Source organism: Ctenopharyngodon idella, chromosome 7, assembly GCF_019924925.1.
Source record: "Ctenopharyngodon idella isolate HZGC_01 chromosome 7, HZGC01, whole genome shotgun sequence".
In the NCBI taxonomy this organism is placed as follows: Eukaryota; Metazoa; Chordata; class Actinopteri; order Cypriniformes; family Xenocyprididae; genus Ctenopharyngodon; species Ctenopharyngodon idella.
In genome coordinates, this window is record NC_067226.1 from 7,579,399 (window position 1) to 7,603,706 (window position 24,308).

The 24,308-nt window shown below is 41.5% G+C and overlaps 1 protein-coding gene across 4 annotated transcripts in view; it reads left to right on the plus strand.

Annotated features, from left to right (window-relative positions):
• Positions 1-24,308, plus strand: part of mettl15 (methyltransferase like 15) — an 83,267-nt gene that overhangs the window by 26,092 nt on the left and 32,867 nt on the right. For 3 of the 4 annotated variants that reach the window (XM_051898927.1, XM_051898928.1, XM_051898929.1), the window contains one exon: positions 15,202-15,338. The exons of the other annotated variant lie outside the window; for it this stretch is intronic. In XM_051898927.1, coding sequence (XP_051754887.1) covers positions 15,202-15,338 — 137 coding nt within the window. The remainder of the gene's footprint in view (positions 1-15,201; positions 15,339-24,308) is intronic. 4 annotated transcript variants of the gene reach the window in all.

Below are 24,308 nucleotides of genomic sequence, written 5' to 3' on the forward strand. Positions count from 1 at the left end.
AATAAAACTTTCATACATTAGCTCATCCATGAACACGATTTCTGCCCGAGTCACGTCGGATTGCTTTCCATCGGCTGTGGAGCTAAAGACGGCATCTCCCATGATTCCACGATCATTTACAGCTTTATCAATCTACGCTTTTGTTTTGAAAAGCGACCTCTAGTGGCGAAAATTATATATTGTGCCTTTAAGCTAGTTATTTAAATCTTTTGCTGCAGTGTGTCAGTAGGAAATATCAGTTTACATTTCCAAACATTCCTTTTGCCATTAATTGCAAACAAACAGCAACCACCTTTTACAGTTCCTTCTGAACCAAAACAACAAGCTTATGCTGCGTTCTCGCCATGTCATGATGGAAACCCGTGACGTTCTACTCAAAGTTCATGTCCTCGGACTCAGCAACACTATCAACACCAAAATTAACACCCTCTCTCGTGGTGCTTTGCAGACTCTGTTTCATGTGTTTTTGACGTGGCTTTGAAGGGAGGATGGGATCTCATGCTTTCAAAGCTAGCATGCTGTTGCTAGCCCCTCTGAAGTTGCCTACCCTACCTTTAATGCTTTCCTTGAAATGAATCTTTAAAAACATGAATAATTTAATAACACTGTTAAATGTAGTGGTTGAGAAATGAATATAATGTTTTTATACTGTACTTTATATCCAATGATTTGATATCATTGATTTTCTAGTTATGTTTTATTAATTTAGACAAAAAAAAAGGGTCCATACTGGCCAGAATTGTGAAAGGTGCATCCCTGTTGAATTCCTTGAGTTTAAATCAATACCCCCCCCCAAAACTATGCAAATCAAAGTAATGTAATACTTTGCTATGTAAATAGCAATTCAGTGTGCATCTGTGCTTCAAACAGTTTTATTTTATTTGTAACAACCCACACTGTGTGCTTACAGCCACATTTACTATGCTAGACACACAGCAATACAACACTGAGGTGTACAAATATAGTCATTACACTGCAGAATTTTGTCAGCGGGCGTCAATCATCCAGCTAGTTATGCAAATTAGTGACAAGGGTTGTAATTATAGAGGAAACTCCCTTTTCCCAGCCGAGTTTGACAGTCTCTCTAAGGCCTGGAGGCCTGGATGCATGTGGTTTTACTTTTTTTTTTTTTTTTCAATCTCAAGCCTAGTCCGATCAATGAACTAATCTCTGGTTGAAGTGTGAGATTATGCTGATGAAAGTGTGCAGTGAGAATGACTTGTTATGGGCAGAGAGGGCATTTGTTTGCCGCCTGTAGTTTTGATACTACATTCATGTTCAGAGAAGCCATAGAGCCAACATATTGCTTGAGAGTAAGTGGCACATTTTTTTTGCCATCCACCTAGATATTGTACCACAAGCTTGCGAGTGGGGTGCCCGACAGATACATGCACTCCATTAGCGCACCTACAAATTACATGTAAACTGAATCTTGTGTCGAGCTTGAGCACAGAATGGAAAAAAAAAGTAACAAGCCACCCGTTTCCACCCCCTTCCCCCCATCTCCCTTGCGCCATGGCAACCACATGATGAGGAAAAGTGATCCTGTTCTAGTTGGTCTCTCTCCTTAATGGTGCGTCTGTTGGTGTAAGGAGATATTTCCAAAACTTCCCCGGTTGACATTTTAGATCCCCTGCTGTAACTGAACTGGGCATGGGAGACACAGGTAGAATTTGTACCATCTCTCAGGTTGCTGGCCTTCTTCACTTATTGTAACAAGCAATTGAGAGACAGGTCTATTGACTCATCTATCTGTCTCTGGTCCTGCTCCATGATTGTCGGTACTATATGCCAAGGCGGGAAGTGGTACTCGACTGCCACTGTTTGCTAATACGTGTGGGTCATCTGTTCTTTGCCACAGTTTTGTCGTGTTGATGCGTGCCTTGCGTTTTTCACTCAAACGGTAGTTTGGCAGGCCGTGACAGAGTGTGCTTGACTGGAAACTCTTTGTCTGGCGGCTGTAACCCTCCTGAGTGTTCTTTGAAATTCAGAGTAACTCCTTACTCTCCTGTCCCCTCTGCTGGCGAAGGCAGAAAATGCAGCTTGGAAGGCCTCGTTTTATCTCCAACCTCGTTTAGCATACAAGACAACTTAGCAAAACTTGTGCTTTTTCATTGATAGGTCTCTATTCTCTCATTTCTTTTCTCATTCAGTGCTGTCATTATGAACAGACCCTTTTCTATGTCCCTGGCCTGTGACATGTCACTGAAAGAGGTGATATGGATTTCTTCTCTTTGTGAAAGACCACTGAGCTCTTCTGTTGCAATCTCTCACATTGTTGCTTTATGTCTCACCTCTCTTCTCTTCCCAAAGCTGCATCGGTCCAGGAAGACCAGGGAGCCCGGCCTTCAACACCACTCTGTATGAAATATCAATGCAGATGACTCACTTCGTCTTCAGTGTCAATCACCATTGCAAATGCCAAGCCCATTATAGCCAAATCCTTCAGGGAGTTGTTACGTCCATCTCCGGCAGTGGTGAAGGCAGGTTTCTTAAAGGGGCAGTGTTCCATAAAAAAGATTGCTGTCTGACTATGCTGTAGGAGACATTAATTTTTTAGTCTTGTTTTATTTTATCCAGCAGCTAAAAACAGATTCTTGCTTCAGTGCCGTTCACCCGTCGGCCCTGCACGTAAACAAAACCTGTGACCAGGAGAAAAGAAAGCTTCAGAGAAAACTGTAAAAAAAACAAAAAAAAAAACAGAGATGCTCCGAGCCAACACCCAGTGGTTGTCCCACGGGACTGGTACGCTATTTTGGGCTTGCTCGGTGCTTTCGTCATGGTAGAGGTAGTCAGAGGTTGTCGCATTTGATACTGGGATGTTGGATCTTGCGTCACTATGGTTTAGAGGAAGAGACAACTCCTTCAAAGCCATCAAGGTTATAAAGTTTAGCTGGAGGATGTTACTGATTGATCTTTGCTTTGCTTTAGTGTGTCGTTACAGGCTCCCGAGGAGGAGAATACCTTTATGGCTTTTACGTTAAAATAAGAGATATATCGGAAGCATGGTGTGAACCATTGTGAGAGCTTCATTTTAAAATGTTATTTTTGGACATATAGAATGTTGTGTTGCCATGTCCTAATATGAGTTGTTAATGAAACATTGTGGCAAATGTCAAAGTTAAGTTTACTCAGAGAAGGCTTCATAACACGTGGGAAGATTTAGTGTGTGTCTTAGTGTAGTGTACTCACATGGGAGTAGGAGTACAGATGCATGGAGCACAATGAGATTCCGCCTACTCAAGCCAAGTAGCTGAGAAACCTCTCACTGATTTACACAAATCCACAGGTGAGCTGACGAGGTGTCACTTGTGGGTAATTAACTGTGCGCACCATGGAAAAAATCTTGGTGTCCCTTCGGCCTCTTTAACCGTCACACTCCAAGCGTATAGCGAAATGTCCCATTTCGTCCCATTGGCTATCCAGTGAAATCTTTAGGTGTCTAATGAAGCTTGAGGAAAGGTAGACCCTCTTGAATACAATGAAATAAGAACAATTTTAAACATATCATTTAAACCCCATTTATTTACTCTTTGGTTTGAGGTGGTAAAGACATCAGGGACAGTGGCAGCTTCACTTTTCATGCCCTATTGCTAATGTTAGTTTAAAAAATATTTGCTAATTGTAATTTTTTATGCACAGGAGTGTTCAGTAAGAAAGATAAGCAATAATTATTGTGGCTCAAATGTATAAACAGTCATACGTTAAACTGCTCTTATTGGGTGAAGATGGGCTTCCTCCATAACAGTTGGTTTCTGTGTTGTGTATTGTCTAACAAAACTGGGTAACAAATAACATTTAGTTCATTTGTCAGAGAAGTGACCTTGATGCATCGATAATATTCATATTACATTTTTATTAAGAAGAATAGAAATTGTGTGTGTGCATGTGTGTGTGTGTGTGTGTGTGTGTATGTATGTATATATATATGTATATATACCGATCAGGCATAACATTATGACCACTGACAGGTGAAGTGAATAACACTGATTATCTCTTAAGCACCTGTTAGTGGGTGGGATATATTATGCAGCAAGTGAACATTTTGTCCTCAAAGTTGATGTGTTAGAAGCAGGAAAAATGGGCAAGCGTAAGGATTTGAGTGAGTTTGACAAGGGCCAAATTGTGATGGCTAGACGACAGTATCTATTAAAAGTGGTCCAAGCAAGGAACAGTGGTGAACTGACGACAGGGTCATGGGTGGCCAAGGCTCATTGATGCATGTGGCGAAGGCTGGCCTGTGTGGTCCGATCCAACAGACGAGCTACTGTAGCTCAAATTGCTCAAGAAGTTAATGCCAGTTCTGATAGAAAGGTGTCAGAGTACACAGTGCATCACAGTTTGTTGCGTATGGGGCTGCATAGCCGCAGATCAGTCAAGGTTCCCATGCTGACCCCTGTACACCGTCGAAAGCGCCAACAGTGGCCACGTGAGCATCAGAACTGGACCACGGAGCAATGGAAGAAGGTGGCCTGGTCTGATGAATCACATTTTCTTTTACATCTCCTGGATTGCCGGGTGTGTGTGCGTCGCTTACCTGGGGAACACATGGCACCAGGATGCACTATGGGAAGAAGGCAAGCCGGCGGAGGCAGTGTGATGCTTTAAGCAATGTTATGCTGGAAAACTGTGGGTCCTGCCATCCATGTGGATGTTACTTTGACACGTATCACCTACCTAAGCATTTTTGAAGACCATGTACACCCTTTCATGAAAACGGTATTCCCTGGTGGCTGTGGCCTCTTTCAGCAGGATAATGCACCCTGCCACAACGCAAAAATGGTTCAGGAATGGTTTGAGGCGCATAAAAAAGAGTTTGAGGTGTTGACTTGGCCTCCAAATTCCCCAGATCTCAATCCAGTCGAGCATCCGTGGGATGTGCTGAACAAACAAGTCCGATCCATGGAGGCCCCACCTCGCAACTTACAGGACTTAAAGGATCTGCTGCTAACATCTTGGTGCCAGATACCACAGCACACCTTCAGGGGTCTAGTGGAGTCCATGCCTCGATGGGTCAGGGCTGTTTTGGCAGGAAAAGAGGGACCAACACAATATTAGGAAGGTGGTCATAATGTTATGCCTGATCGGTGTGTGTGTGTGTGTGTGTATATATATATATATATATATATATATATATTGCCAAAAGTTTTGGGACGCCTGCCTTTACGTGCACATGAACTTTAATGACATTCTTTAATGACAGGCTTTCCACAAGGTTTAGGAGTGTATTTATAGGAATTTTTGACAATTCTTCTAGAAGCGCATTTGTGAGGTCAGGCAGTGATGTTGGCAAGAAGGCCTGGCTCGCAGTCTCCACTATAATTCATCCCAAAGGTGTTCTATCAGGTTGAGGTCAGGACTCTGTGCAGGCCAGTCAAGTTCCTCCACACCAAACTCGCTCATCCATGTCTTTATGGACCTTGCTTTGTGCACTGGTGTGCAGTCATGTTGGAACAGGAAGGGGCCATCCCCAAACTGTTCCCACGAAGTTGGGAGCATGAAATTGTCCAAAATGTCGTGGTATGCTGAAGCATTAAGAGTTCCTTTCACTGGAACTAAGGGGCCAAGCCCAACCCCTTAAAAAAAAAAAAAAACCCACACCATAATCCCCCCTCCACCAAACTTTACATTTGGCACAATGCAGTTAGGCAAGTACCGTGCTCCTGGCAACCGCCAAACCCAGACTCGTCCATTGGATTGCCAGACAGAGAAGCATGATTCTCCACTGCTCTAGAGTCCAGGCTTGGATGCAGCTGCTCGGCCATGGAAACCCATTTCATGAAGCTCTCTACACACTGTTATTGAGCTAATCTGAAGGCAACACGAAGTTTGGAGGTCTGTAGCTATTGACTCTGCAGAAAGTTGGCGACTTCTGGGCACTGTGCGCCTCAGCATGCGCTGACCCCGCTCTGTGATTTTACGTGGCCTACCACTTCGTGGCTGAGCTGCTGTTGTTCCCAATTGCTTCCACTTTGTTATGATACCACTAACAGTTGACCATGGAATTTAGTAGTGAGGAAATTTCACGAATGGACTTATTGCAAAGGTGGCAACCTATGACAGTACCACGCTTAAACTCACTGAGCTCCTGAGAGCGACCCATTCTTTCACAAATGCTTGTAGAAGCAGTCTGCATGCCTAGGTGCTTGATTTTATACACCTGTGGCCATGAACATGATTGGAACACCTGAATTCAATGATTTGGAGGGGTGTCCCAATACTTTTGGCAATATATTGTATAATATATATATATGTGTGTGTGTGTGTTTGTTGTTTATTTACATTTATATTAGGGTTGCAGGGGTTCTGGAGCCTATCCCAGTGCCTCGGCCTATAGGCAGGGAAACACCCTAGATATATGGATTAACTAATAATAGAAAAATAAGATTAAATACAAAAAAAATATGATCATTGAACAAATGACATTCAGTCTGTGCAAAATTCAGTCATCATTCACTCACCCTCATGTCCTTCGAAATCTGTATAACTTTCTTCTGTGTAACACAAAAGGAGATTGTGTAGATTGTGTTGTGTTGTTTTTATTTACGCTGCTCTTATCTATACAGTGAAAGTGAATGGGACTACTGGTGCTGTTGAGCTGACAAAAAGCACCATAAAAGTAGCATGCACTTTGTCTGAGGAACAGACTGAAATGTTAACAGATAAAAATTACTGAAAGTAATAATTTTCCACATATTGAAACTTGTTGAGTTCCATCAGGTTAAATTGTACACAAGAATCAATGACATCATTGATGTCAAACCTGGTGCAACCATCTTTATGCACCCTGTTTGAATGTTTGTGAATGAGATTTGAGAGCTACTCTTTGCTTCAATTTGAGCACTGTTTAAGGGTGCAGAAGAGCAGCTGGTTCTGATGTCCCTGTGGTTCTGCCCTGGAGGAAGGCACTTAACCCACAATTGTTGCACACTGTGCCCTTGTCTCATCCACTCATGACTCCAGCACTGTAGCCAAGCCAAAGAGCAGAGATGACTTAACGGCTCAATGGCTTGAAAAAACCCTACAATCTCTGAAGTGGTGGTGAGGGTCAATTCTTTAGGCCAATTTCTATTTTCACTTTTTCCCTACACACTGTGACTATAAGTGTTCACCCCCTGTTGAACCAGAGAGGATTGATTTTGCTTTTTTTTCTCTCTTATTTCATATCAAAGTGACAACAAATTGGTCAAAATGCATACGTGTTCATCTCCTCCTTGTTACTGTTTCGTAGTTGGTTGCAATTACAGCACTGAGCCTATGTGGACCAGCTTTGCACATCTGACCACTGAAATTTATCTCCATTCTTCTTTGCAGAATTGCTCAAGCTCAGTCATGAAGTCGTTTTCAAACCTTGTCCACCAATGAATTTCACAGTTGGATTGTGGACTCTGCCTAATCTTGTAAAGCTTTGGTAGATCCTCTTCTCTCAAGTCACAGGTGTCTTGCAGGCTCCATCAAGTTTTCCTTCAAGATTTCCCTGTTTATTGCTGCATTTTTTTTTTTTTTTTTTTTACCCACTTCCATCTCAAGTCTTCCAGGGCACGTTGTAGAGAAACGTTCCCACAGTGTGAGGCGCCCACCATTATGCTTCACCATAGGGAGGGTGTGTTTCTGATAATTTTTATGCCAAACATGTTAGTTAGTTTAGTCTGGTGGCAAAACCTCAATTTTGGTCTCATCAGTCTATAGAACCTTCTTCCAGCTGGCTTCAGAGTCTCCCACATGCCAGCCAAAGGCTGTTGTATGCTTTCCAATCTCAGCCATTGAAGCTTGTAAGTAGTCATTGGTCCTTTAGTGGCTTACCTTACTCCTTCAGTTTCTTTGGTCACTCAGTTTTTTCAGGACATTCTTGTAGATATACAACTGTGCTATACTTTTTCCATTTTTTGATGTAACAGTACTACAAAGGATATGTAGTGACTTGGAAATCTTTTCACTTTAAGCCCCTGCCTTGTGCTTTTCAAGTACTTTTTCGCAGAGTTGTTTGGAGTGTTCTCTTTTGTTCATGATGCAAGTTCTGCTACAATACTGACTCACCATAAGTTGGGCCTTCCAGGTGTATTTCTATTATAATCAAGTGACTACATACTGGTGGGAAAATCAAGTAGTTATGAAATCAATTATTTTGCATATATACAGTATGTAGTATGTACATATGTGTATATGCTATTTTTTATTTTTATGTACATATATGTATATATGTTATTTTTAGTTTAGTTTTATTTTTTATTTTAATTTATCTTTTAATTTTAATTTATTATTTTGTTTTATTATAGGTGTATGAATGCTATATTTTGTGTTGTTTTTATTTTATCTTTTTTCTTTTTTGTATGCTTTTCTTTTCTTTTCTTTTTTTCCCCCTTGTTCTCCATGCTCTCTCCTCAGCTCATACCTCTTCATTTCCCTTTAGGCCAAGATTAAAGAGAAGACATACTCTCCAGAAGGCATTTTTATTGATAGTAGAGGGCCATACCGTATAGTGAGAGGATAATCTTTAAGAGAACAAAAAAGTAATGAATTACTGAAAGCAATTTTTTTTTTTTTTCATTTGGAAAATGAAGAGTCATGATCAAAGAAGATGTATGGACAAAGAGATGAATCATTACTAAAGATCAGATAATGCACTTCATTCTCATAAAAGTATCCATATATCTATTTGCACTGTATGTGTATCATTTGAAAGAGGTCACATTTAATGAACAATTCAGTTTTCATTGATTGCTTTGAAATAAGAGTTTAATGTACTATTTACATGTACTGTAAGTTTAAGATCCGACAACTTATTGCATAGTCCAAATGCTGTTCAGCAACTTGGCCTACTCAGTCACAGTGACAGAAGAAAGTGGCGACATAATGCTCCATAGACTGTTGTATAGTAGATTGCAGCTGTGCAGACTTCAGTAGGGCAAATCATAGGAGCATCATGGCCGTTTATGAGTATCCTTCTTAATCATAAAATCACAAAAGGAACATTCTTTGCTTTACAAACTTTCACTTTGATGCTTCAAAAAGTTCATAAAGAGATCGTAAAACTAATCCATATGAATTGCATGGTAGTTGCATAGACTGTCAGTGGAGGGACAGAAATCTGTTTGATTTCATTAAAAAAAATCTTTTCATTTTTGTTCTGAAGAAGAACAAAAGTCTTACAGGTTTGGAACAACGTAAGGGTTAAACGATGACAGAATTTTCATTTTTGTGTGAGCTAACCCTTTAAAGGCAAAGCAGTAAACATTAAATGGGCTGTTTAGTTCTAGGGTTCAAAACTCTAAATGCACTATTATGGTATGTGACTATGGTTTATGTTATGGTTTACTCTATTAGGAAGAAACCAGTCGTCATAGATCCGATTTGACATCTGAAAATGTCAGAAGAATTCAATGCTTCTTAAAAAAGTACAAAATAGGGTTGAGGACATAGTATTGTTTTAGAAATTAAAAAAACAATAATAATCTATTAGGCTAAAAAGGGGTAAAGCATCTTTTTATTATAAAGGAGCTTTATATAGTATACTTAATGGATGGCATATTTCCTTTCTATAAATCATACATGATGTTTACTGTATGATAATCTCCTAAATGCACTAGTGATAAATTATAATAAAAATTATATTTATTTCATTGGTCAACTATTTTATGAATATTAAAAATTGCGAAACTTTTCTATTTTGTAGTTGAAACCAAAGTGTGTAATTTCTATGCGACTAATGTCACTGATAAGAATTGAAAAACGATGTTGCTACGTTGGGCCGGTTTGGATTTTTAAACAAACAGAGCAATGGCTTATTCATATTACATATTACCTGGAATTGGAGAAGATATTCAGATTTAACTTCAGATTAAAAAATATAAAATCTTACTGTCATGTCTCATATTCAATATGACTATAATTTTGTAATCAGAGAAATAGGCATGATGAAGTGTTGTAATGATTATCTATTGAACTCATCAGATGCCAGATAATACTAAGCCTCTTTACTCCAACAGGAGCCCTTTCAGTAAAGGCCAACGTAACACAGGGTTTCTGTTTTGTTTTTAATATATCCCCCCCCCCCCCCCCCACATTTATCTACATGTTTTCATTCTCTCTGTTTATCTACCTCTCACTGGTATTGAATGGCACACCAGGCATACTGAAGCTGGTTGTTGTGACTCATCGTGTCGTCTTGTTCTCCCTCCCCTTTAGCTCTGCCTGCTTTTCAGACGGGAGAGGGAGACGCAGCCCCTCCACCATTGATGACCTCCTGTTCTGCTCATGCACGCTCGCACCCCTCCACCAACGTCACTATCGATCCGCATGCTTCTGTCTCTTTTTCTCCAAGCCAATCGCCCCCCAAAAGCCCCATCTCTGTACTGATGTTTCAGGGTGGATGTGGGTGATTTTAACCAACTGGAGCTTTCTTCCTGCTTCTTTCAGTAAACCAAATGAACGAGTAGTTCTAGTAATACACAGACGCGAGACCTCTGAAATGTTTGTTTTTACGATTGAAATAAAATATGGCAAGTCCACTACAATATTATGGCATGCTAGAGCCACACAAGAGCATATGTTGTTGTTTCTGTCAGTATCATAAGGGGGCAGTTGAATTTGAGGGCTAAAAGTGAGTCATCAGCTGAGGAATAATGATTTAGCTCTAAAACACAGGAAGAAATTGAATCAGAGAAAAACAGTGATGCCCATGTGCCAGGAAATAATTTTTTATATCCTAGGGCAAAGTGCCTCTCTAAACCATTAAATGTTTTAACAATATGTCTCATTCACTCTTTCAGCTATTTGTTAAACTTGTCTGTCTGCATAAAATAATCAAAACCACATTATTTAATAATGGAAAATTGGACATTGAATCAGCTCAAGTTGCTGTCATTAAACTGGATTTATTAATTACAGTTGCAACAATTTCCTCATGCAGTCCTTTCTTTAATCCAGTTTTCTTACAGTATCTAATTCTTTCCGAACCATAAGTTAATTTGTGGCTTTTTATGACAGAAGAGCAGGAAGGATGAAGATTTTTGTGGTTGCTATGGACACATAGAGCGAAAGCTTGATAGAGCATCGTTATTTAAAGGCTCTGACCTCATGTACTTGAGGGTATAGTGCACAAAAAGTATCGATCTGCAGCTATTTCATTTGTAAATGATAAAACTATAAAAAGAAAATGGAAAAAAACTATGTGGAAAAGCAGCGGAATATAAAATAGGAACATGAACATTCAAACTTGAAGATGAAAAAGGGAGTGACTCACATACGATCGCAGGCGCTATCACAGGCATGAACAGAAATCAAATTTCTCATTCTTAGCATGAGATTAAATTGAAAATCATGCCTTGTGACATTCTGACACACGGCCCTTCCTCTTGCTCTCCCCGATGTATTTTCCCAGCTAGTTCTAATGACACGTATCCATTAGAAGCTACTAATTACTCTGTCTTTGTGGTGTGCTGCCCAGCGATGGAGTGGAACTGTTGGCCTATGGCGTCTGCCTTAGAGCATGTTGTCTGTGTCTCACCAGTTAATCAGTGTGCAGTGGAATGAAGGAAGACCCGCATATGCTGTAATACAAACGCTGCCTGTTTTTGCCAGCAATGAAATGAATGTTTTAGATTTTTGAGGGAATTCACAGTGTTTTTTTTTTTTTTTTTTTTTTTTTAAATATGTTTCGTATGTAGCTGTATCTGAGTTTAATTAGAAATAGGAATATTGTACCTAAACATTTTTCATTAAAAAGAAACCAGCAATAACCAGGAGCTTTCAGTATACGACTAATATACTATATCCCAAGTCTTCTGAAGCCATACAACAGTTTTGTGTCTAGAATAGACTGGAATTTTGTTGTTCAATAAAAATCTTGCCTTGAAAATCTTACTTGATAGCTCTGGTCAACATTTACTTTCATTTTGGCCACACAAGTTATGAAATACCTGAGGGTGCATACAGTAAATGATGACAATTCTCAACACACACACACACACACACACACACACACACACACACACACACTCTGACACTGTGTGTATATATATATATATACACTATATTGCCAAAAGTTTTAGGACGCCTGCCTTTACGTGCACATGAACATTAATGACATCCCATTCTTTATGCGTACAGTTTAATATGGAGTTGGCCCACCCTTTGCAGCTATAACAGCCTCAACTCTTCTGGGAAGGCTTTACACAAGGTTTAGGAGTGTGTTTATGGGAATTTTTGACCATTTTTTTAGAAGCACATTTGTGAAGTCAGACACTGATGTTGGACGAGAAGGCCTGGCTCACAGTCTCCGCTCTAATTCATCCCAAAGGTGTTCTATCGGGTTGAGGTCAGGACTCTGTGCAGGCCAGTCAAGTTCCTCCACACCAAACTTTACACTTGGCACAATGCAGTCAGGCAAGTACCGTTCTCCTGGCAACCGCCAAAACCAGACTCGTCCATCGGATTGCCAGACAGAGAAGCATGATTCGTCACTCCAGAGATCTCATCTCCACTGCTCTAGAGTCTAGTGGCGGCGTGCTTTACACCACTGCATCTGACGCTTTGCATTGCACTTGGTGATGTAAGGCTTGGATGCAGCTGCTCGGCCATGGAAACCCATTACATGAAGCTCTCTACGCACTGTTCTTGAGCTAATCTGAAGGCTACACGAAGTTTGGAGGTCTGTAGCTATTGACTCTGCAGAAAGTTGGCGACTTCTGCGCACTGTGCGCCTCAGCATGCGCTGACCGCTCTGTGATTTTATGTGGCCTACCACTTCGTGACTGAGTTGGTGTTGTTCCCAATTGCTTCCACTTTGTTATGATACCACTAACAGTTGACCATGGAATATTTAGTAGTGAGGAAATTTCACAAATGGACTTATTGTACAGGTGGCAACCTATGACAGTACCACACTTAAACTCACTGAGCTCCTGAGAGTGACCCATTCTTTCACAAATGTTTGTAGAATCAGTCTGCATGCCTAGGTGCTTGATTTTATACACTTGTGGCCATGGAAGTGATTGGAACACCTGAATTCAATGATTTGGAGGGTTGTCCCAATACTTTTGGCTATATATATATATATATATATATATATATGTATACAGTTCTGCTTGAAAGTTTGTGAACCCCTTGCAGAATCTGCAAAATGTTAATTATTCTAATTATTTCAAAATGAGAGGGATCATACAAAATGCATGTTATTTTTTATTTAGCAATGTCCTGAATATGATATTTTACATAAAAGAAGTTTACATATAGTCCACAAGAACCCAACCCCGCTCAAAAGTTTACATCCCCTTGATTCTTAATACTGTGTCGTTACCTGGGTGATCCACGGCAGTTTTTTTGTTTTGTGATGGTTGTTCATGAGTCCTTTGCTTGACCTGAGCAGTTAAACTGCTTTGAGCCAGCTTTGTTGTTTTAGCAAAGTTTTAATAAACATCCATATTTATTTATTTATTTATTTATTTTTTTTTTTATGATACAAACAGAAAATACAGAAAATATGTGCACAAAATGGAAAAAAAAAAATTCAGAACAAAATGGCTTCTTTAAGCAAAAATCAGTATTTAGTGTGACCTTCTGGACTTCTTCCAGTTTCTCAAAGAAGAAAATCTGAGAAACTTCTCAACAGATTTTGAAAGTTTTCTTGGCCTTCTACTCATTTTCCATTCCATTTAGGTTTAAGAGAGCCAGGTTCCTGCTATTGCTCAAGTGTAAGGGGAGGTCACTAAATACTTGCCACTTTAGCCTATAGAAGTCAATTTGTTCTGATCTTTTCTGTTTTTTAATACTGCATACAAATTTCCTGTATTTTCTGGTTATATTCTAATGAAGAGACTGAGAAATATATATATATTAGTAATATATTTGTTATAATTTCTTCAATATAAACCAAACTTTTATTTAAAAAGCAAAACTTTTTTTATTATAAGCCAAACTTTTGTTGTGAAGACCTTTGAGTTTCTGTGTGGATTTTGATATGATGATAGTTTTATCAATGCTGGTGAAGTGACTCTCAGTGCAGGTCTGGAGATTAAGTTAATGTCCTTATATAATGAGATGGCACACGCTGAAAACACCACGAGCATCTTGTGTACTTGAGTATGTGTAAAGACGAAACTGCTCGCCTGTATAACGGAGGCCAGCTAGTGAGAGCTGTGCAGATAAACCTCACTCCCCTAGCTAGCGACTGACACTATAGAGGCTGCAGTCTTTAGCGTGCCTGCCTCCCATGCCGGTTTGAGTCCTGCTCGGTACGGGGCGAGTAGAACTGGAGGGGTTACATTGGTGCCATGACCCGGATGGTAGTGAGGTTTAGGGGGTGAGTGTAATAGAGGTCATTCACACAGAGAGACACGCAAAACATGTAGTTTTCATATTTAAATAGCAGTCTTTTTGAGCTTTAATGTTCACAGACGCTAGTGCATATCGCAATTTGATTAAGTGTATAGCCCCAATTTTGATATATTCATCCAAAATTTGCCAAATTCTGTGACATTCCACGTTATACTGTACATTCCATTTTTATGACTGAGTTCCACGATTCCTTCCGCATTTTCCACATTATGGGAATCATAGGGACCATTTATTTCCGGACCCCCTGGCTGCGGGGCACGGACCATCCACTTTGAGAACCCCTGCTCTTCTCAGACTAGTAACCAAAGTTAAAAGAGTGGTGAAAAACAAAATGGTGGAAAACAAACAAAAACCTTGAACGTTCTGACCCCAACAGATTCTTCTTCACACATGTTTCTGAGCTAAAGATGTGAATGAATCATTCTTTTTGTAAGATCAGCCATTTTAACTGCAAATTTTTTGTGTCAGTGCTATTGAGGATGGATTCTTATTGTTTAGGGTATGATGTGTGGGTGGGTGGATGGCTCTGGGAAATGGTCCTGAGGTGTAGCTGCCACTGTGGCTCCACTGTGAAACCACTGAGACGCTTTCAACAGGAGAGATGACTCATGCATTGACTTTTGAGTGAGAACACAGGATAGTGTCTCTAGTGTGAGTGTGCGTGTTTGTAAGGAAGAAAAAGAGGGAGAATGCGCAAATGTGTTTCCTTTTTGAAAAGTAGCGACAAAGTTTATGGACAGCGGCCTCATACTTAGAGCAAAATCAATGTCTGGTTGAACATTAAGTAGCTTTTAACAAGCTGAAAGTAGTTTTCATCATGGATGAAATACTTTACTTTTCTCTTTCTGGTCTGTTTTTGTATTCCAGGTTGTCCTGGACTTGACCTTTGGGGCCGGAGGTCACTCGAAGGCCATCCTGCAGTCAGTTCCTGGTGTAACGGTGGTGGCAGCAGATCGTGACCCCACAGCTTTCCAAATGGCTCAGCATTTAGCTGAAGAATACCCGTGAGTTTACTCTTTAATCAAATTTGGACACGGTCCAGGGGCTAAACTGCTAGAGGAACTCGACACGTGTCTTAATACCTGCTTGTGACCCGCTCTGTCCCTTTTGCAATCAAGTGGGTGCCGGTCACGGGGATCTTTGGTTTTTGTTTGTGTGTGTGAGAGAGATCCTCCAGTGCAGATACAGAATCCCCGCTCTCACCCACGCTCAGTCGAAAGGCCCTAGCGTCTCATTTGTCAACGGGGCCTAAGGCTTCAATGACAGGGAGAGACGCTGCCGCCCACGCAGGTTCCCCTGTTTCCTGCGTGAGAGAGTGTAGGATGAGGAGAGAGAGAGGGAGAAATAGAGCTAGTGTTTAATAAAAGAGAACCAGAGGAGAAGGCATGAGGGCTTTGCGGGCGTGTGGTGTGTGCGCGTGTGCATGAGCCAGCACTGAAGAAAGCTCCAAATGAGATGTTCCTGACTCTGCAGCGTGGGTAGAGATACCTCTTTACGTGGATTCCGGGGAAACCTGTCTCAGAGGGACTGCTGCTACAGAAACCAACGTAGGAGAGAGGAATGAGAGAGGGAGAGAGAGAGAGGGAGAGAGAGAGAGAGAGAGAGAGAGAGAGAGAATCAGGACAAGCTATTCTGTCAGCAGCTATATACTCCACCAATGAGGCCTTTGACTCCCACTCATGATGAGAGGCTGGAGAAGCTGAAGAAATCATGCAATTAGCCAATATTATTGGATGGCTGTGTAAGAGGAGCAGGCAGCCCACGCAATCATCTCTCTCTCTCTCTCTCTCTCTCTCTCTCTCTCTCTCTCTCTCTCTCCATCGCTCTCTCCCTCACGCTCTCTCTCTCTCTCTCTCTCTCTCCACTCCTCTTCTTTCCTCTACTCTCGTCTTGTCTTCTCTCCTTTCTCCTCCTCTTGTCTCCACACTTCTCACCTCTCGTCTCATTTTGTATCCTTTTCTGTCATTTCTCATTCTCCTCCTGCTCTGTTTCATCTCTCCTTTCCTCTCTTTTCATGTCATCTCCTTGCATCTCTTCTCCTCCCCTCTCATCTCTTCATCTCATCTTGCATTGTCACCTCTCCTCTCATCTCTTCTCTTATCCTTTCCTCCCATATCTCATCTCCTCACTTTTCTCACCTTTCTTCTCATCTCTAAATTTCATGTTGCTTCTTTTTTCTCTTTTCATCGCCTCACATTTCTTCTCCTCTCCTCTTTTCTCTTCATCTCACCTCGCATTGTCTTCTCTCATCTCCTCTCTTCTCCACCTTTTCATTTATATTTTCTTCTCTTCTCTCCTCTCTTATCATTTCGTCTTTTCTCCTATTCTCTTGTTTCCTCTCCATTTTTTACCTCTCCTCTTTTCTTTTCACCTCTCATTATATCTCCTCTCTTCTTCTCTTGTGTTGTCGCAGCTCATCTCGGTTCTTCTCCTCTTGTCTCATCTTGCCTCTTATCTTATCTTATCTTATCTTATCTTATCTTATCTTATCTTATCATCTTTTCCTCTCCTCTCCTCTCCTCTCCTCTCCTTTGTTAGTCAGCTGCTTACGGTCTTTTACAGCTAACAGTGGGGCTGGTATCAGATCAGACTTTGCTGTCTTCATGGTCCCCCTGAATCCTTTTCACTCCTCTCTCATTCTCGTTGAATGTTTGCTTTTCTGAGTTCTTATTAGAGGATAGAAATGGCAAGGTGTTAAGACATTGGCATCTGTTCCCTTAAACAGTCTTAATCAGACACAGAATTACAGTCATGCTCCAAGGGAGCCACGTCATTGATGATTTCAATACCTTCTGTTGCCTCAGTACCTCCTTTTCACTTTAACACTTACTAAGTAAATAAATTAATAACATCAAGAAATGTTTTACTTTTGTCAGAATACAGACCTTCTGTCATCCTAGGAACATGTTCACGTGAGCGAGACACGTAACAGTGTCATGAACGTGATATGTTTGATATTTGTTTTTAAGACTTGATGAACACATTTACTGTATGATTGTCACTTTTCCTTTGGTTACTGATGGCAGAAACTGAAAGAAAAAAGGATTTACAAATGTTAACTGTCTGGCAATAATTTACAGCATGTGTTAAACAAGCTATTTGATTTATTATGTTTGCCAAGTTTGCTAATAAAGTCTTTCTCTGGGTGACTACCCATTGAAAAAACAGTTTCCCACTTCATTACATACTAATAAAAGAGAGCATTTAATAAAAGAGATAAGAAATGCCATTTTTAAAAAAAAAAAATTTCACTTTGGACGACACACAATCATATTTTTTTCATCTCAGATTTCTTGTTGTTAAAATGTCTCTTTCTTTGCCTCTTTGTTCTGTCTTTTGATTTCAGACCCAGGTTGCCTTGATCCATTCACCAAACCAAACACAGATATTGTACATTTGATAGGTTTTAGACCTTGACTCTTGACAAAGGCCGGGAACCCACATTGGAACTTTGTAGGTGTTTGTGTCTGTGTGACTGACAGCATTTTTTCCCGCTGTACATTTTCATCTTTGCTCCCCTGCTGAATGCAGTCGATCAACATCTTGTCTTGGATCTCAGTGACGTAGATACAGGAGTCAGGCAGCTTGGTGCTGGGGAATATTTCAGGCTGATCTGTTTGGGTACGTCAGGTCACAGTGGACTGTTTCTCTCTCTTCATTTACTACTATAGACTTAGCTTTAAAAATGTATTCTATGCTTTAATCTCCAAATTTTTGGTCTCAGCTTCTGTTTGTGGCCAAATGTGTTGTTTTTTAATGATTAGTAATCCAGTCAGAGTCTAAGTACATCCTCACCACATATTCTGTCTCATCCACATTCTGCACGTATCACTAATCTGTCAATGTCTTCTTATGTCATATGTTCAAGAAAAGAAATCAATCTGAACATGACATTGTGGACTCATACATATCATAAGGTCACATGTCAGGCTTCTTTGTGCCAGTGGGAAATTGTTGCTATTTGATTATTAATTTTCCTCATCCATACAGAGGCACTGTTTAGTGGACAGGTCGATCTGAAAATACAGATACTTCAGATCTTGGCATTTCTTTTTGAGTATTGATCCTCATGTGACAGTATTGATATGAAGGGTTATTTTTACCAGTGATTTTTATGTATATATCTTGAAAAAATGTGTGTCTAAGAATTCTTGGATAAAAAGATGTGATAAAAGGAAATATTTCTCCCTTCACTTCTTTTAACATAGAATACAAAAATCACAGACAGTCAGAAGAAAAATCAAAAGGACAAGCAGCAGGATTATGTGACCTTTGTTTGAAGTTTATCTAAATAGCATTCTTGCAAAAGGTAAAAGCTCAAATAATTCAGCCTTTTTGAATTACTGTTATTAAATGACAAACATAAATGAATTGACGCTTTGCCTTTTTTCAAAACTTTTTTTAAATTTAAATTTAAATTTTACATGAGTATTGCAGTTATATTACATTGAAATAATATAACTTAATTTCAAATAATTACCTATTTTACCAACAGAAATTACTAAAATTTAGTCTTCCACTGTTGTTTGTGTTGCATCGAAAAGAAAGTGGTATTGGTCATCTTTACTGTTATAAAGCTCACCAGCTTTGTCATTGGTCTACGTCATACTGCGTCATGGGGAATTTCAGGCTGTTCAGCATCATTGCCCATCATTTACAGCTAGTTCTGGGATGAAATGCTAGGCAAGTGTTTATCGGTAGCCTGTGCTTAATTTTATAGTCCCTTTTATGTTGACTCTCATGTTTGCACAGAAACAGACAGTTTACCTGTCCTACTTAAATAACAGAGCCTTGAGAGTCTGAGTGTTCCTGGAACTAGTATATAATTAGATGGTTTCATCAGATCATTTTTCATTAAATAATTTTTTAGTCTGAAGTTAAAGGAACTGAGGCCACCTCTATTGTTATGAAACAGAGTGTGCCAGTTAACTTATATTTTTTGCTTTACCCTTTTAAGTTTAGATGATGTCAGTATTGTGGGTTGCTAAACTATAAATAGATCAGTTTCTTAGCAATTATGAAGCCATACTTGGAGCACGCTCACTCGCTCACACATATCTACACGCCCATGAAGTGTGTCTTTTTTTAATAATATAAGATCTTACATAAGGCATTGCTATCTCTGATGCTCTGTTTTAACCACATAAAGACGTTAATAATTTAAAATAGTTATGTAAGTGTTTTGCATATTCTCAAATCATTCTGTGGGTTGCAGAGACACAGAGAAGCTTAGGGAACCCCCACAGTGCTTTAGGAGGCAAAAGAGATGGGAGTAAGAGTGCTGAATAACAGGAAGACAAGAGAGAAAGAGAGAGGATTACTGTATGTAGGCAGGGGTAATGAATGTGCTGAACCAGCTTTAGCTCAGAGTGAGCTTTTGTAAAAATGGCAGCAACAATACTGTAATTTGATAAGACACTTAATGTTCATTAAATAATTACATTTATTAAATATGGCCATAAGCAGCAATCCACGTAGACTGGACAAGTGGAGAAAAATATCTTAATTTACCTGTTGTCTGTTTACCAAGTTTGGACTTTGTGTTAAAAAGATAATCCACTTTAAACATTCTAACAATGACTTTACAACTATATGTCAACAAACTATCGTTCCCTTTATGTCGGTCACTTTCGAAGTTGTGTCGAAACACCGACACTAGGGGTTGCCATTGAGAGCCCCAGACACCTCTGACATATTGAGAAAAGGCCAATGGACTTGGCATGTGGAATTTGCATGCCAGGCCACGCCCCTGGACATATGGGTATACAAGGCGAGCCGGCTGCACTTCACACTTCAGCTATGTTCTTTGGAGCCTAAGCCAGCATCTCTTGCTACTAAGAGAAGCAATTTTCCATTCACCTTTGCGAGTAGTGCTTGCTGCTGGATCGTCAGCACAAACCAGCAATCTCTTTCTCCAGCGTGCACAGATAAGTGCAGAGAGAGTGGTGCATCAGCATTATTCTGAAAGAGTAATGACGACCCCTAGGCTATTAAGGTGACGGCGCAGGCCGTGAGTCGGGCGATGTCCATGTTAGTGGTCCAGGAGCGTCACCTTTGGCTCAACCTTGCGAAGATGCGGGATGCGGAGAAAGTACTTTTCTCGATGCCCCCTTCTCCCAAGGTGGCCGATTGGGAGGATCGATTCTCCGATTGGTGACACTGTCGAGGACTTCTTGCAGCAGTTCTCTGCAGTGAAGTAGCAGACAGAGTCGACTGAGCACATCTTGCCTCAGCGCGGGTCTTTTTCTAGACTGCAGAGAGCCCAAGCTCCGCTTGCTCGTTGCTGAGGGTGGCCTGCAAAGGCTGCACCAGCCCCACAACAGCCTGGACTGGAACCCAGACCCCAGAGGTCCAGTTGCAGAAAGGTGGCACTGCCCGCCCTTCGACAGGACATCGTGCATATCAATACAAAGTCCTCTCCTTTTGGCTGTCCCTGTCTACTCGTGTCTTCATGAAGGTCTCAGAGGCTGCCCTTGCCCCGCTAAGGGATACGGGCATTCGCATACTCAACTACCTCGATGACTGGCTAATCATAGCTCACTCGTGAGAGTTGCTGTGCACACACAGGGACCTGGTCCTCAAGCACCTAGCCCAATTGGGGCTTTGTGTCAACTGGAAGAAGAGCAAGCTCTCCCCCGTGCAGAGCATCTCTTTTCTCGGTGTGGAGTTGGACTCCACGACAGCATGTCTTTCTCAAGACCATGCACTGTCAGTGCTGAACTGCTTGAGACTGCAGTTCAAAACAGCGGTTCCACTAAAGTATTTTCAGAGGCTACTGTGGCATATGGCTTCCTCCACCGCTGTCATGCTGCTGGGGTTGATGTATATGAGACTGCGTCAGCACTGGCTTCAGGCTCGAGTCCCGAGATGGTCATGACACTGTGGCACACATCACATGGCCATCACGTCGATTTGTCGCCATCTAGTCAGCCCTTGGTCAGACCCCGCATTTCTACGGGCGGGAGTTCCCCTAGAACGAGTGTCCAGGCATGTTGTTGTCACCATAGACACCTCTGAGTCCGACTGGGGCAATGTATGCAATGGGCATGCAGCCTTGGGGCCATGGACAGGCACTGGCACATCAACTGCCTCGAGTTGTTGACCATGCTACTTGCTTTGATTCAGGGCAAGCCCTTGTTGGTCTGGACGGACAACACAGCGACAGTGGCATATCTAAATCGCCAGGGCGGTATCCGCTCCCGTCGCATGTCACAACTTACCCGCCATAATATCCTCTGGAGTCAGCAGCAACTGAAGTCAGTGCATGCCACTCACATTCTGGGTGTCCTCAATCACACAGCCGATACACTCTTGATATGGCTGATATGGAGTCGATTCGGCGAAGCACATGTTTCCCAGGAATCCTCCCATTGTCCAGTGTGGTATTCTCTGACTGAAGCCCCCTCAGCATGGACACACTGGGACACAGCTGGCCCCGAGGCCTGCGCAAGTATGCGTTTCCCCCAGTGAGCCTGATTGCACAGACTCTGTGCAAAGTCAGGGGGGAAGAACAAGTCCTAATGATCGTACTATACTGGCCCAACCAGACTTGGTTCTCAGAGCTCACGCTGATGGCATCAGCCCCTCAATGGTGGATTCCTGCGCCCAGACCTCTGGAACCTCCACGTCTGTTCCCTGGATGGGACGATGGGAATTCAAAGGATAATCACCAGCGGTTATAGATACCATCACTCAGGCCAGAGCCCCCTCTACCAGGCAGCTCTATGCCTTGAAGTGGCATGTTTCCACTACATGGTTTGCTTCGCGAGGTGAAGACCCACAGAGTTGTGGCATGGGGTCTGTACTGTCTTTTCATCAGCAAGGCCTGGAGAGGCACCTGTCGCCTCCATCCTTAAAGTGTATGTGACCACATCTAAATACGACAGTGGGTAGTAGGTCCTTTGGAAAGCACGACCTGATAGTTAGCACTAGCACATACACGGAGGCTAAACCCTCCTAGACCTCTCCTCATCCCCTCTTGGGATCTCTCTCTGGTTCTTCAGGCCCTGCAGAGAGATCCGTTTGAGCCCTTGCAGTCAGTCGCGCTTAGTGCCCACTCTATGAAGACAGCCCTCCTGATTGCGCTCACCTCCGTCAAGAGGATGGGGGACCTACAAGCCTTCTCCGTTAGAGAATCATGCCTGGAATTAGGGTTAGTCTACTATCACGTTGTCCTGAGACCCCGGCCTGGATATGTGCCCAAGGTTCCCACTACTCTCTTCAGGGACCAAGTGGTGAACTTGCAAGCAATCCCTCCTGATGAGGGAGACCCAGCCCGCTCTGCGCATATATCTGGACCGCACACAGAGCTTCAGATGAGCTGAGCAGCTCTTTGTTTGCTTTGGAGGTCAACAGAAAGGGAAGGCTTTCTCCAAACAAAGAATAGCCCACTGGATTGTGGATGCCATTCTCCGGGATTATCAGGCCCAGGATGTACCGAGCCCACTGGGAGTGTGGGCTCACTCTACCAGAGGTATCGCAGCCACATCAGCTCTAGTGAATGGTGCTTTATTAGCGGACATATATAGAGCTGGGGGCTGGGCTACACCCAACACTTTTGCGAGATTTTATAATCTACACATGGAAACAGTTTTGCCTTGAGTCTTAGTTAATAACAGGTAAAGCCTGGACAAACTGGTTGGATGTAATGCTTGCATTAGTGCCTTATCCCTCTCTGAGGTGATAATGTGTGCTTTTTAGGTCCAGTTAGAGTTTCCCTTGAATGGTGAAACCTGGGCCATCCTTCTCCATCACTTAAGCACTATTGCAGTAGATGAGTTCGGCGGAGGAACTCACTACCAGGCCCATTACTCGTGGTATGCCCCTTTCAGGTAAGCCCTTGTAATCTGGCTAGTGCTCCATATGTAGTGGTTCCCTGATGGTGACAATGAAGTGTAATGAAGCAGAAAAAGTCACAAGAAATGCAGTATGGTTTGCTTCCCTTTATAATAATGAATTAAACAATCAATAAACAGTGATTCCAACAAGTAATGTAGTTCATTAGTTTTAATGGTTTGTAACAACTTCCCACAATCAACTTGACTGATGTGTGCATATTGGTCATATTACCATAGCTTCAAACATGGTTCATCCAATCAGATTTTAGAGCTAGAACAGCATTCTGCATGACTTTACCTCAGTGAATGAGTTTACAATACTGTACAAGGCTTTAACTCTGCCAACATTTTATAACTATATGTTGAAAATTATTCTTTTAACCTAGTAGGGTGGGTTTTCCCCATCTTCAGCACCTGTGGTTTGTCACTCATTAGGTTTGAACCTTGTTCTCATGCAGTACTTGGCAAATCAGCCCCCAGGAAGCGGCTGGCTCTTCCACACCTAATGACACTCTGAGATAGCACCTCCCACTCAGGCTAGGTTGCTAGGCATTATTGTCATATTGTCATGCACAGAGATATATCTCCTTCAGTTCGGCAAAGTTTCTCTCAGTTGCACCATCAGCTTTTTATATGGAAGCAAGGCCCAAGTATGAAACTTTACTTACCTGTTGTTGTTACTTAGGAAACTTTCCTATTGCACTATATTTGATAAATAATTGAAAAGGATTTGTAATAATTTGTGGTCTAACATTACATTTTCAAACTGACCTGTCTTTTTAATTCTTATTTCTGCTTCATAAAAAGTAGAAAAACTCTAAAACTAAAAGTCACTTTTGAGTCTTTGGTGAAACTGGTTATACTGTCAAGCATCAGGTTGTCATAGTGACTGGAATGCTGGTGATCTGGGAGATGGTTGACAGATGATTGTTAACACGTGCCATTGACATGTGGACATAAGTGAGTGTGTGTGTGTGTGTGTGTGTGTGAGTGTGAGAGCGAGAACGGGCTCTCCAGTTGTCAACACATCTGATCATTTATCTGTCATTTCATATAATAACATTTGACATAATGCCTGCTGATGTGTCATTAACAACACCAGCCAATGCAGTCTGTGTCACAACAATCTGTCCTCAG